Source organism: Poromitra crassiceps (genome assembly GCF_964638095.1).
Source record: "Poromitra crassiceps genome assembly, chromosome: 6".
Lineage (NCBI taxonomy): Eukaryota > Metazoa > Chordata > Actinopteri > Beryciformes > Melamphaidae > Poromitra > Poromitra crassiceps.
In genome coordinates, this window is record NC_139627.1 from 8,293,491 (window position 1) to 8,306,514 (window position 13,024).

At 44.9% G+C, this 13,024-nt stretch overlaps 1 protein-coding gene across 1 annotated transcript in view; it reads left to right on the plus strand.

Annotated features, from left to right (window-relative positions):
- tsc1b (TSC complex subunit 1b) overlaps positions 1-13,024 on the plus strand; it is a 57,925-nt gene that overhangs the window by 15,156 nt on the left and 29,745 nt on the right. The window contains 5 exon segments of the mRNA XM_083638352.1: positions 2,917-3,032; positions 7,937-8,105; positions 8,283-8,404; positions 9,529-9,625; positions 10,212-10,319. Coding sequence (XP_083494478.1) covers positions 2,917-3,032; positions 7,937-8,105; positions 8,283-8,404; positions 9,529-9,625; positions 10,212-10,319 — 612 coding nt within the window.

Genomic DNA, 13,024 nt, shown 5'->3' on the forward strand with positions numbered 1-13,024 from the left:
TTTTATCTGGTGACGTAGAAGCTACGACACGTTTTATCTGGTGACGTAGAAGCTACGACACGTTTTATCTGGTGACGTAGAAGCTACGACACGTTTTATCTCGTGACGTAGAAGCTACGACACGTTTTATCTCGTGACGTAGAAGCTACGACACGTTTTATCTCGTGACGTAGAAGCTACGACACGTTTTATCTCGTGACGTAGAAGCTACGACACGTTTTATCTCGTGACGTAGAAGCTACAACACGTTTTATCTTCTGACGTAGAAGCTACAACACGTTTTATCTCGTGACGTAGAAGCTACAACACGTTTTATCTCGTGACGTAGAAGCTACAACACGTTTTATCTCGTGACGTAGAAGCTACGACACGTTTTATCTCGTGACGTAGAAGCTACGACACGTTTTATCTCGTGACGTAGAAGCTACGACACGTTTTATCTCGTGACGTAGAAGCTACAACACGTTTTATCTCGTGACGTAGAAGCTACAACACGTTTTATCTCGTGACGTAGAAGCTACAACACGTTTTATCTCGTGACGTAGAAGCTACAACACGTTTTATCTCGTGACGTAGAAGCTACAACACGTTTTATCTCGTGACGTAGAAGCTACAACACGTTTTATCTCGTGACGTAGAAGCTACGACACGTTTTATCTCGTGACGTAGAAGCTACGACACGTTTTATCTCGTGACGTAGAAGCTACGACACGTTTTATCTCGTGACGTAGAAGCTACAACACGTTTTATCTCGTGACGTAGAAGCTACGACACGTTTTATCTCGTGACGTAGAAGCTACGACACGTTTTATCTCGTGACGTAGAAGCTACGACACGTTTTATCTCGTGACGTAGAAGCTACAACACGTTTTATCTCGTGACGTAGAAGCTACAACACGTTTTATCTCGTGACGTAGAAGCTACGACACGTTTTATCTCGTGACGTAGAAGCTACAACACGTTTTATCTCGTGACGTAGAAGCTACAACACGTTTTATCTCGTGACGTAGAAGCTACGACACGTTTTATCTCGTGACGTAGAAGCTACAACACGTTTTATCTCATGACGTAGAAGCTACGACACGTTTTATCTCGTGACGTAGAAGCTACGACACGTTTTATCTCGTGACGTAGAAGCTACAACACGTTTTATCTCGTGACGTAGAAGCTACAACACGTTTTATCTCGTGACGTAGAAGCTACAACACGTTTTATCTCGTGACGTAGAATCTCGTGACGTAGAAGCTACAACACGTTTTATCTCGTGACGTAGAAGCTACAACACGTTTTATCTCGTGACGTAGAAGCTACGACACGTTTTATCTCGTGACGTAGAAGCTACGACACGTTTTATCTCGTGACGTAGAAGCTACGACACGTTTTATCTCGTGACGTAGAAGCTACGACACGTTTTATCTCGTGACGTAGAAGCTACGACACGTTTTATCTCGTGACGTAGAAGCTACGACACGTTTTATCTCGTGACGTAGAAGCTACGACACGTTTTATCTCGTGACGTAGAAGCTACGACACGTTTTATCTCGTGACGTAGAAGCTACGACACGTTTTATCTCGTGACGTACGTGACGTAGAAGCTACGACACGTTTTATCTCGTGACGTAGAAGCTACGACACGTTTTATCTCGTGACGTAGAAGCTACGACACGTTTTATCTCGTGACGTAGAAGCTACGACACGTTTTATCTCGTGACGTAGAAGCTACGACACGTTTTATCTCGTGACGTAGAAGCTACGACACGTTTTATCTCGTGACGTAGAAGCTACGACACGTTTTATCTCGTGACGTAGAAGCTACGACACGTTTTATCTCGTGACGTAGAAGCTACGACACGTTTTATCTCGTGACGTAGAAGCTACGACACGTTTTATCTCGTGACGTAGAAGCTACGACACGTTTTATCTCGTGACGTAGAAGCTACGACACGTTTTATCTCGTGACGTAGAAGCTACGACACGTTTTATCTCGTGACGTAGAAGCTACGACACGTTTTATCTCGTGACGTAGAAGCTACAACACGTTTTATCTCGTGACGTAGAAGCTACGACAAGCGTAGTCGTACGATCGTAACTGGCAGGTGGAAAAACACTATTACACGATAAGTGATTAAACAGGATGTGCTTTTGTCTCCTTAGACTAACAGTCTGTTTACTCTGACATTAAAATGTAGTTGTTAGTGTGCGAGCTTAGTCTTCTGCACTATGAAATCTCATGGACCACATTTACATGTTACAGATGTATTTTAGGTATTTATAATTGTGTTGACATGCACCTTTGACACCCAACGATTGAGTGTCCCTGTTACCATGAATAAGACAGTTAACAGTGTCTTCCTGTCTTCCTGTTGCGTCCACAGCTGAAACGGTCTGCCTGCAAAAAAGGTTGCAGCTGTTAGCAACCGTTTTGGATGAAACAATAGCGTGTTACTTCTAAAGCAGGGAATGTATTTTAAATCTAAATGTGAAGCTAGTAAGATGATTATCTGCTGCAGTAACCTGATTAATATTGGAGTGACCCAGGCATTTGAACTGGGTTTCTCTTAATCTGGTTATATTCTGGTGATGTTTACATGCATCCACTTCAAACCAAGTTGCCTGCATAATCGGGTTAAGAATAGAATTCTCATTCTCATTGACTGGTTTGGTCACTTCATATACTGTTCATTTTTCAGAATCAGAAAAAGGCTATTTCCTTTTTATTTCAACTGCGCTTTTGAATGTAGAGAGAATATGTTTTGAGCTTCTTTTACTTTACATGTCTTCATTGACTTGTGGTTATCACTGGTGTTTGGAACTCCAGTGGTTGGTTTCTCTGCCACAACAGAAAAGGCTGGACAGAGAGATACTGCTGCTGTCCACAAGAGGCATTGTTCAGACTGTTTGTCTTCTTGTCTACAGGAAGCTCTTCTTCGACTCCCTTCTCGACCCCACGGCAGCCGCTGGCCCCGCCCCTGTCCTTGCCCCCCCTCTCAGGGACACAGTCCTACCGTAGCCCACAGACCTCTAGACACCAGGTGAGATCATCCACAATACAGTCAAAAGCAGATCTTGGTTAGGTTATACCCACGAGACACATACATGCACGCTCAGGGTGGCTTCAGAAACGAATGTGCCGTGGGTAATGCTAGAGTCACTCTGTGAGGCTTCAGAAACCAATGTGCCGTGGGTAATGCTAGAGTCACTCTGTGAGGCTTCAGAAACCAATGTGCCGTGGGTAATGCTAGAGTCACTCTGTGAGGCTTCAGAAACGAATGTGCCGTGGGTAATGCTAGAGTCACTCTGTGAGGCTTCAGAAACCAATGTGCCGTGGGTAATGCTAGAGTCACTCTGTGAGGCTTCAGAAACGAATGTGCCGTGGGTAATGCTAGAGTCACTCTGTGAGGCTTCAGAAACCAATGTGCCGTGGGTAATGCTAGAGTCACTCTGTGAGGCTTCAGAAACGAATGTGCCGTGGGTAATGCTAGAGTCACTCTGTGAGGCTTCAGAAACCAATGTGCCGTGGGTAATGCTAGAGTCACTCTGTGAGGCTTCAGAAACCAATGTGCCGTGGGTAATGCTAGAGTCACTCTGTGAGGCTTCAGAAACCAATGTGCCGTGGGTAATGCTAGAGTCACTCTGTGAGGCTTCAGAAACCAATGTGCCGTGGGTAATGCTAGAGTCACTCTGTGAGGCTTCAGAAACCAATGTGCCGTGGGTAATGCTAGAGTCACTCTGTGAGGCTTCAGAAACCAATGTGCCGTGGGTAATGCTAGAGTCACTCTGTGAGGCTTCAGAAACCAATGTGCCGTGGGTAATGCTAGAGTCACTCTGTGAGGCTTCAGAAACCAATGTGCCGTGGGTAATGCTAGAGTCACTCTGTGAGGCTTCAGAAACCAATGTGCCGTGGGTAATGCTAGAGTCACTCTGTGAGGCTTCAGAAACGAATGTGCCGTGGGTAATGCTAGAGTCACTCTGTGAGGCTTCAGAAACCAATGTGCCGTGGGTAATGCTAGAGTCACTCTGTGAGGCTTCAGAAACGAATGTGCCGTGGGTAATGCTAGAGTCACTCTGTGAGGCTTCAGAAACGAATGTGCCGTGGGTAATGCTAGAGTCACTCTGTGAGGCTTCAGAAACCAATGTGCCGTGGGTAATGCTAGAGTCACTCTGTGAGGCTTCAGAAACGAATGTGCCGTGGGTAATGCTAGAGTCACTCTGTGAGGCTTCAGAAACCAATGTGCCGTGGGTAATGCTAGAGTCACTCTGTGAGGCTTCAGAAACCAATGTGCCGTGGGTAATGCTAGAGTCACTCTGTGAGGCTTCAGAAACCAATGTGCCGTGGGTAATGCTAGAGTCACTCTGTGAGGCTTCAGAAACCAATGTGCCGTGGGTAATGCTAGAGTCACTCTGTGAGGCTTCAGAAACCAATGTGCCGTGGGTAATGCTAGAGTCACTCTGTGAGGCTTCAGAAACCAATGTGCCGTGGGTAATGCTAGAGTCACTCTGTGAGGCTTCAGAAACCAATGTGCCGTGGGTAATGCTAGAGTCACTCTGTGAGGCTTCAGAAACCAATGTGCCGTGGGTAATGCTAGAGTCACTCTGTGAGGCTTCAGAAACCAATGTGCCGTGGGTAATGCTAGAGTCACTCTGTGAGGCTTCAGAAACGAATGTGCAGTGGGTAATGCTAGAGTCACTCTGTGAGGCTTCAGAAACCAATGTGCCGTGGGTAATGCTAGAGTCACTCTGTGAGGCTTCAGAAACGAATGTGCCGTGGGTAATGCTAGAGTCACTCTGTGAGGCTTCAGAAACCAATGTGCCGTGGGTAATGCTAGAGTCACTCTGTGAGGCTTCAGAAACCAATGTGCCGTGGGTAATGCTAGAGTCACTCTGTGAGGCTTCAGAAACCAATGTGCCGTGGGTAATGCTAGAGTCACTCTGTGAGGCTTCAGAAACCAATGTGCCGTGGGTAATGCTAGAGTCACTCTGTGTGGCTTCAGAAACGAATGTGCCGTGGGTAATGCTAGAGTCACTCTGTGAGGCTTCAGAAACCAATGTGCCGTGGGTAATGCTAGAGTCACTCTGTGAGGCTTCAGAAACCAATGTGCCGTGGGTAATGCTAGAGTCACTCTGTGAGGCTTCAGAAACGAATGTGCCGTGGGTAATGCTAGAGTCACTCTGTGAGGCTTCAGAAACTAATGTGCCGTGGGTAATGCTAGAGTCACTCTGTGAGGCTTCAGAAACGAATGTGCCGTGGGTAATGCTAGAGTCACTCTGTGTGGCTTCAGAAACGAATGTGCCGTGGGTAATGCTAGAGTCACTCTGTGAGGCTTCAGAAACGAATGTGCCGTGGGTAATGCTAGAGTCACTCTGTGAGGCTTCAGAAACCAATGTGCCGTGGGTAATGCTAGAGTCACTCTGTGAGGCTTCAGAAACCAATGTGCCGTGGGTAATGCTAGAGTCACTCTGTGAGGCTTCAGAAACAAATGTGCCGTGGGTAATGCTAGAGTCACTCTGTGTGGCTTCAGAAACGAATGTGCCGTGGGTAATGCTAGAGTCACTCTGTGAGGCTTCAGAAACCAATGTGCCGTGGGTAATGCTAGAGTCACTCTGTGAGGCGGATGGATTTGCGCGAGATCACGATTTTTAATGACGACATCCGTCTTGCCACGCTCCAATCTATTGGTTTGAATCCGAACCGCCAGTGGGTCGGGCCAATCGGCGCCCTATGAGGCAGCTAGGGGCGGGCCTTCGGTGTGATCCCAGCGAGAAGTGAGCCCGTAATAGACATGATAGACAGCTGGTTCATTCAATCACCTGCTAAGTATTTCTTTTGAAAGTGCCCGCCTCTTTTAAACCGTTTCCCCGAGCGAGTTCCCAGATGCTTATGTGAAACGGACCATCTGGCAGCGTCAGGTTAATGCCAGAGTGCGTCGAGTTCTTACTTTCCCATCGCTGCTTGCTGTTGTTTACACTTGATATGTCAGCCGTGTCCAGTTCAGTGAGTTGATTACTTTGCTCCAAGCTCCCTTCAATGCTCTCTGTATCGGGCCAATGTCTCCCCTTCAATGCTCTCTGTATCGGGCCAATGTCTCCCCTTGCTGCGGAGAGAGAGTGGGTTGACAGGGTTTTCAGTCGTCCAAGTGGACAAGCTGGCAGGCAGTTGGGTCCGGCCCACAGGAGGTACAGCACATGCCCCCCTTCCCCCGTGCTTGGCCCTCCACCCCCTCTGCGGACTGTCCCAGGGCTTGGTTGCCTTAGAGATGCTGTCTCTCTTCCTCTCTATTTCTGGGCCGGCAGCCACACGGGGGGTCTGGGTGTTTTTCTGCCCCCCCCGGGGGCTGTCTGCGGATTTGTCTCAGTGTTGCACTCCTCTCTGAGCCAGACAAACAGAGAAGTTGGGGAAAAACACAGGAGACCCGCCGTTTCAGGAAATAGGCATTTTAAATCGGATTGTGTTTAGATGACTGGCTCCGGATTTGTCACATTGAAACTAGGGGCTGGGCGATATGGACAAAATACAACATCGCAATATTTCTGGCCAAATAACTTAACCACTGGTGCCTTCACAAAATATTGACATGATGAGATCTTTGATAAATAATCATCAGTAATGTGGATATAATAACTGAGTGGGTAAAAGGCAAATAATAGAACAGTTAGGACAGTCTGGTAAGTTCAGAAAATGACATCACGTTCAGAGCTGTGCAGCAGCCAATGTGTCTAATCTCTGTTGAGGTGATCTGGAACAAGACAGTGGACCTCTATGTCCTCCACCACCATCGCTAAGTTCATGAACGTTAAAGGAACACTCCGCCCATTTTCAACCAGCTTTGTATCATTAGAACATCAGTAGTATATCAGAAAACTGTAAACGGTTTTGAAGTCTGTCATTTAATTTTGACAGTTATTGAGTGTTAAAGTGTCACTGGTCCACACTAACTCAAATTAATAACTCATTAACTCAAATCAACTCTCAATAACTGTCAAACTATTCATCATTCATCTAGTTTGACAGTTATTGAGAGTTGATTTGAGTTAATGAGTTATTAATTTGAGTTAGTGTGGACCAGTGATGTCACTGGTCCACACTTTAACACTCAATAACTGTCAAATTAAATGACAGACTTCAAAACCGTTTACAGTTTTCTGATATACTACTGATGTTCTAATGATACAAAGCTGGTTGAAAATGGGCGGAGTGTTCCTTTAAGTAGTAGTAGTAGTGTTAAGTAGGTGTGTGATCATGAAGGTAAGGGTGGCATATCGTTGATGTCAGGGAAACAGCCCACCATGCATTTTTAAAGTTTTATCCAGTGGAGTTTTGAAATGGTTTCATAATCCCAAGGATTTTCTCAACCCATAGAAGAGCATGAAATCCTTCAACTGATGTTCAAATATGTAAATCACTAAGAATGAAGTTATGAGGTTTTTGCAGGACAGATATGCAAATAAATACTTGCGCAAGGCCCAAGAATGCATTGTCAGAAGAATATATTCAGGATCCCGAGGCAGTTAAATAACATTTTGATGAACTCTATCTAATACTCTTCATTACCTTTCCTTTTAATCATACCAATAATGATATTACAGTCATTTGATCCTTGTAGGGAAACACTCTTGTTTGTCCTGCTCCAGAGGTGAGGTCAGCTACAGGACAGCACACAGGAGACTCTTCAGGAGGCTGGATGCTTCTGACACAGGGGCTTGAAGCTGGACTTCACATTTTTACACACGGTTTCCATTATTTTATAAGATTTTTTAAAAACATCTGTTTATTGATATTCTTCGATTAAACAACAGTGCAGAGCAGTGATACAGCTTCTTTAAAATGTTACATGTCTCTTGCCTTTGTGTCGTACATGTATGTCTGTCAGATTTGGTCATGATTTCTTCTTCTGTGGACATAAATTGCTCTCTGGTCTTTGTCTAATCTTCCTTGTAGAACTCCAGCTGTGAACTCAACAACTCTTCCTGCGGGGGGAAGGACCCTCTGTGGAGCCCCTCCTCCTTGTGTGGCATGGCCACGCCCCCTTCCTCTAGGGGCATGTCGCCCAACTTAGAGCTCTCCCACAGTGCCTCGCACCTTCCCAGCCGCTTCCACTGCACCTCAGGTCAATACTGTAGTCACACCGTGGTTATCTTCTACTGCACCACAGGTCACTAGTCACACTGTGGTTATCAAATAGATTTCAACGCTGCCATGTTCCGAGTTGTGTAGATATTTGTTTAGTTTAGGACTATAATGGAACTGTCTTTTCTCCTCATACTGATAGTTTCTCTCCACGCAGGAGGGAAAGGAACCCCTGCTTCCAGCACTCCAGCAACCTCCTCCCCACCTCCCACCCTATCAGATGACTTTCCCATCATCTCCTTACCAACCAACACAGTCCAGTCTAGTCCACCAAGAAAGGTATGTTCTCCCTGCCATTTTATTTATGAATAACCTCAGACAAAAATACCAAGTATATGCTTTTTGCAGGTAGTTTATCTAGCATAACAAGATGCATAGTATGCTGTATAAAAACCATTATTGTTTGCTACATGTTGTTTTACTGAATTTGATAATAGTTTAGTCTTAGTTCTCAAAGTGTTCTCCATCATCAGGGCCCAGTTCCTCATCAGCCATTAATATTTAATAATTAATAATGTAATTAATCCAGGCTAATAAGATGCCAGCCGGCTCAAATGATCTTGCTAACCCACATCTGGCTAAATCCCTTTCTCAAGCTCAGGAGATGGATTGATTTCTCATACTTGGTTGTGGTTTAAGCCTCATGGAGTCCCATTCTGAAGTATAGGGAGCAGCAGTTGAAACTATGATCAACATTCATACAATTGGCACAGCAGCACGGCCAAAGAGTAAATGGCAACTGAGGATGGGGAATATATCCTATCTAAAAACATCGGCTAAATCTGAAATGCAGCTAAATAACCAACTGGATAATTATTTATTATGCTGTCTTCTGGGTGTCATTATATGAGGTAGTGCTGTCCGTTAAATAGTATAGTAAAAAAGTATCTGTTGTCATTACATGAGACATGAGAAAACGATCCTAAGTAACTACTATAGACGGTTTTAACTTGACAACAAAAACATTCTAAATTGAACCCCCGCTCACTTCCTGTTGCAGTGTTTGCTATGGACATAAAAGAAAAAAAAACATTCAAGTGCAGGACTGACCATTCCGTGAAAACCGTCTATACAGCTGAGCAGCGAAAACAAAAGTAACGATGTTGAGTGAATATCTCTGCAGTTTGCCGAATGCTGAGAAAAAAAGTGCTGTGGGGTTGCGCTCTGGTGAAAACCGTCTATAAAAAGAATAATATGATCCAAATGGCAAAGAAAAAATTATTGAAGCATTACTGGGAGTTGCACCAGATTTGCCCATCCTGATGATTGGAAGCCAAATCCCTCTTGAGATGCTTGGAGAAGACGGTCCCTCTTGCTGTGAGGTGAAAGTGTGAACCACTACTTCAATGGGCTGCACAAAACAAATGTGTAACAATATTTTGTGTTCACTTTGTTCCTTTCAGGATCGTCGGCAAGGAGAAGCCGGTAAGCCTGCGCTGGTGAGGCAGGACCAAGTGAAGGAAGCAGAGAAGGTTGGAGGAGAAGTAGCCAACAACAGAGGTTAGTCCACCATGAGCTTATTGTCTCTGATTTATTCATTGTATTGTATTGATTTTCACAGTTCAGATGCATCTCCTGTTATGCTATGAAATACTGTCTCTAATTGTAAAACTCTTGTAAGATTCAAGATTTATTATTATTAAGTGTCCCAAAAGATTTAAGTTATTAAGTGTTATTATTAAGTTTCCCAAAAGATTTAAGTTATTAAGTGTTATTATTAAGTGTCCCAAAAGGGCAATTTGGGTTGCAAAAAGCGTAGTACAAAGTACATACATAAAACAAATAAGAACATTATAATAAAAAACATTATAAGAACAGTCTAGAGCAGCAGTTTAAAGTGCAGCACAACAGTTAAAGTGCAAATGACAACTGTAGCAGCGATCTAAAGTGCACAGTAGTAAATTGTGCTCTGTGTATTGTTATCACTTGAAATACAGGAAGTATGTAACAGAGATTTTTCTGTAGGTGTCACATCTGTTGGATGTCTTTGCTCTTTGGGTGCTTTTCCTGGTTATAATATCAAACCCCCAATTGTGAAATCTAGCAATAGTTTATGAGTGATACACTTCTACCATTTCTTTATCAGATGCAGGAGGGGCTGAGAACATCTCCATGACCTTGACAGAGCTGTCGGTCTTCATGAAGAAGCAGGAGCTGGAGCTTCAGCTGAGGACCGAGAAGGAGAGGGAAGAGGGTGAGTCCAAACACTACGAGGGTCACAATTACATCCAGCAGTCTAAAAGGCCCAATCTCAATGTCCGCACTCACAGACTCACGGAGTTTGAGGCGCGTGCCCGCGAGGTGTACGAGGGCTTAGGGCTGTCCCACTGTGAAATCATCGAGTGCATGAGGGCTCTCGGCAGACATTTTCGAGCCCTTTATGCAGACTTTCCGTAAGTCCGCAGCTCTGCAGACTTTGCCCGAGGGGATTTCCCACAGTTCATAGCGTTGTGATGCTACATTTGGGTTACCGTGGTTACTAGGGGGTTTCCCGGAAGTGTGTAAGAAACGGTAAACACAATGGAAGGAGCAAACGTTACCGCTACCAAAAATAAGTTCACATGTAGGTGTATACTTTTTATTTATTTATTTTTTTGAATCTGTTTTTGTTTTTTGTCTTGTGAAGGGATGGGGGGAATGGGGTGAGGGGTGGGAGGAAGGTGGCTGGAGCGGGTATATATACTTTTTTGTAAAATAATCTATTATACTGTCACTGTTACAATCATTTGCAAACTGAAACGAATAAAAAATATTGTAAACAAAAAAGTAAATGTAAGAGAACAAATCCCAACCCCACAAAGCTGAGAAACATGGCTGCACTTGTTGTTGGTGTTGTCACGGTAACGTGAGAGCGCTGTCCCATTCCTCTTTATACCATGTTGAACCCTTGCAGCCTCTCCCCCTCAATCACTTACCAGCTGATGTCAGTTAAGTCTGTGAGGGCTCAGGGCTCAGTGCTTAGGGGGACATTGAGATTGGGCCTATAAGTCAATGTGACCCAACATGGAAAACAGGCGCATTGTTGATACAAGTCCAGGCCAAGGTGACTCCCCCCCTTCCTTCCCCATCAGCCAATCAGTGCAAATTCATCCCCCCCCCCCCCTCTGGCTGCGTATTGGCTGGTTGGGCATCACAAAACTCAGCAGTGAAGCAGCTTTGTATGACTCGCTTTTGGACACTACTTCTAACTTCTGAACACTTAGGTCCATGTGAGTTTCTTTATTAAGCCAAGCTTTCTGTCAAGTAGACCTTTTGATTCAACTTTCTATCATGCAAAACAGCTTTCCAGTCTACTTAAATGGTGCTTGGTTACATATCAAGGATGATATTACATCCCTGTTTATGCAAAACCTTTGTTTTCTTTTGTGTGTGGGCTAGCTTTAGAGTTGTGTGTGTGGGCTAGCTTTAGAGTTGTGTGTGTGGGCTAGCTTTAGAGTTGTGTGTGGGCTAGCTTTAGAGTTGTGTGTGTGCGGGCTAGCTTTAGAGTTGTGTGTGTGGGCTAGCTTTAGAGTTGTGTGTGTGGGCTAGCTTTAGAGTTGTGTGTGTGGGCTAGCTTTAGAGGTGTGTGTGGGCTAGCTTTAGAGTTGTGTGTGTGGGCTAGCTTTAGAGTTGTGTGTGTGTGGGCTAGCTTTAGAGTTGTGTGTGTGGGCTAGCTTTAGAGTTGTGTGTGTGGGCTAGCTTTAGAGTTGTGTGTGTGGGCTAGCTTTAGAGTTGTGTGTGTGGGCTAGCTTTAGAGTTGTGTGTGCTAGCTTTAGAGTTGTGTGTGTGGGCTAGCTTTAGAGTTGTGTGTGTGGGCTAGCTTTAGAGTTGTGTGTGCTAGCTTTAGAGTTGTGTGTGTGGGCTAGCTTTAGAGTTGTGTGTGTGTGCTAGCTTTAGAGTTGTGTGTGTGGGCTAGCTTTAGAGTTGTGTGTGTGTGCTAGCTTTAGAGTTGTGTGTGTGGGCTAGCTTTAGAGTTGTGTGTGTGGGCTAGCTTTAGAGTTGTGTGTGTGGGCTAGCTTTAGAGTTGTGTGTGGGCTAGCTTTAGAGTTGTGTGTGTGTGCTAGCTTTAGAGTTGTGTGTGTGTGCTAGCTTTAGAGTTGTGTGTGTGGGCTAGCTTTAGAGTTGTGTGTGTGTGCTAGCTTTAGAGTTGTGTGTGTGGGCTAGCTTTAGAGTTGTGTGTGGGCTAGCTTTAGAGTTGTGTGTGTGGGCTAGCTTTAGAGTTGTGTGTGTGGGCTAGCGTTAGAGTTGTGTGTGTGTGGGCTAGCTTTAGAGTTGTGTGTGTGGGCTAGCTTTAGAGTTGTGTGTGTGGGCTAGCTTTAGAGTTGTGTGTGTGGGCTAGCTTTAGAGTTGTGTGTGTGTGCTAGCTTTAGAGTTGTGTGTGTGGGCTAGCTTTAGAGTTGTGTGTGTGGGCTAGCTTTAGAGTTGTGTGTGTGGGCTAGCTTTAGAGTTGTGTGTGTGTGTGTGGGCTAGCTTTAGAGTTGTGTGTGGGCTAGCTTTAGAGTTGTGTGTGTGTGGGCTAGCTTTAGAGTTGTGTGTGGGCTAGCTTTAGAGTTGTGTGTGTGGGCTAGCTTTAGAGTTGTGTGTGGGCTAGCTTTAGAGTTGTGTGTGCGGGCTAACTTTAGAGTTGTGTGTGGGCTAGCTTTAGAGTTGTGTGTGTGGGCTAGCTTTAGAGTTGTGTGTGTGGGCTAGCTTTAGAGTTGTGTGTGTGGGCTAGCTTTAGAGTTGTGTGTGGGCTAGCTTTAGAGTTGTGTGTGTGTGTGTGTGTGGGCTAGCTTTAGAGTTGTGTGTGGGCTAGCTTTAGAGTTGTGTGTGTGGGCTAGCTTTAGAGTTGTGTGTGTGGGCTAGCTTTAGAGTTGTGTGTGTGGGCTAGCTTTAGAGTTGTGTGTGTGGCCTATCTTTAGAGTTGTGTGTGTGGGCTAG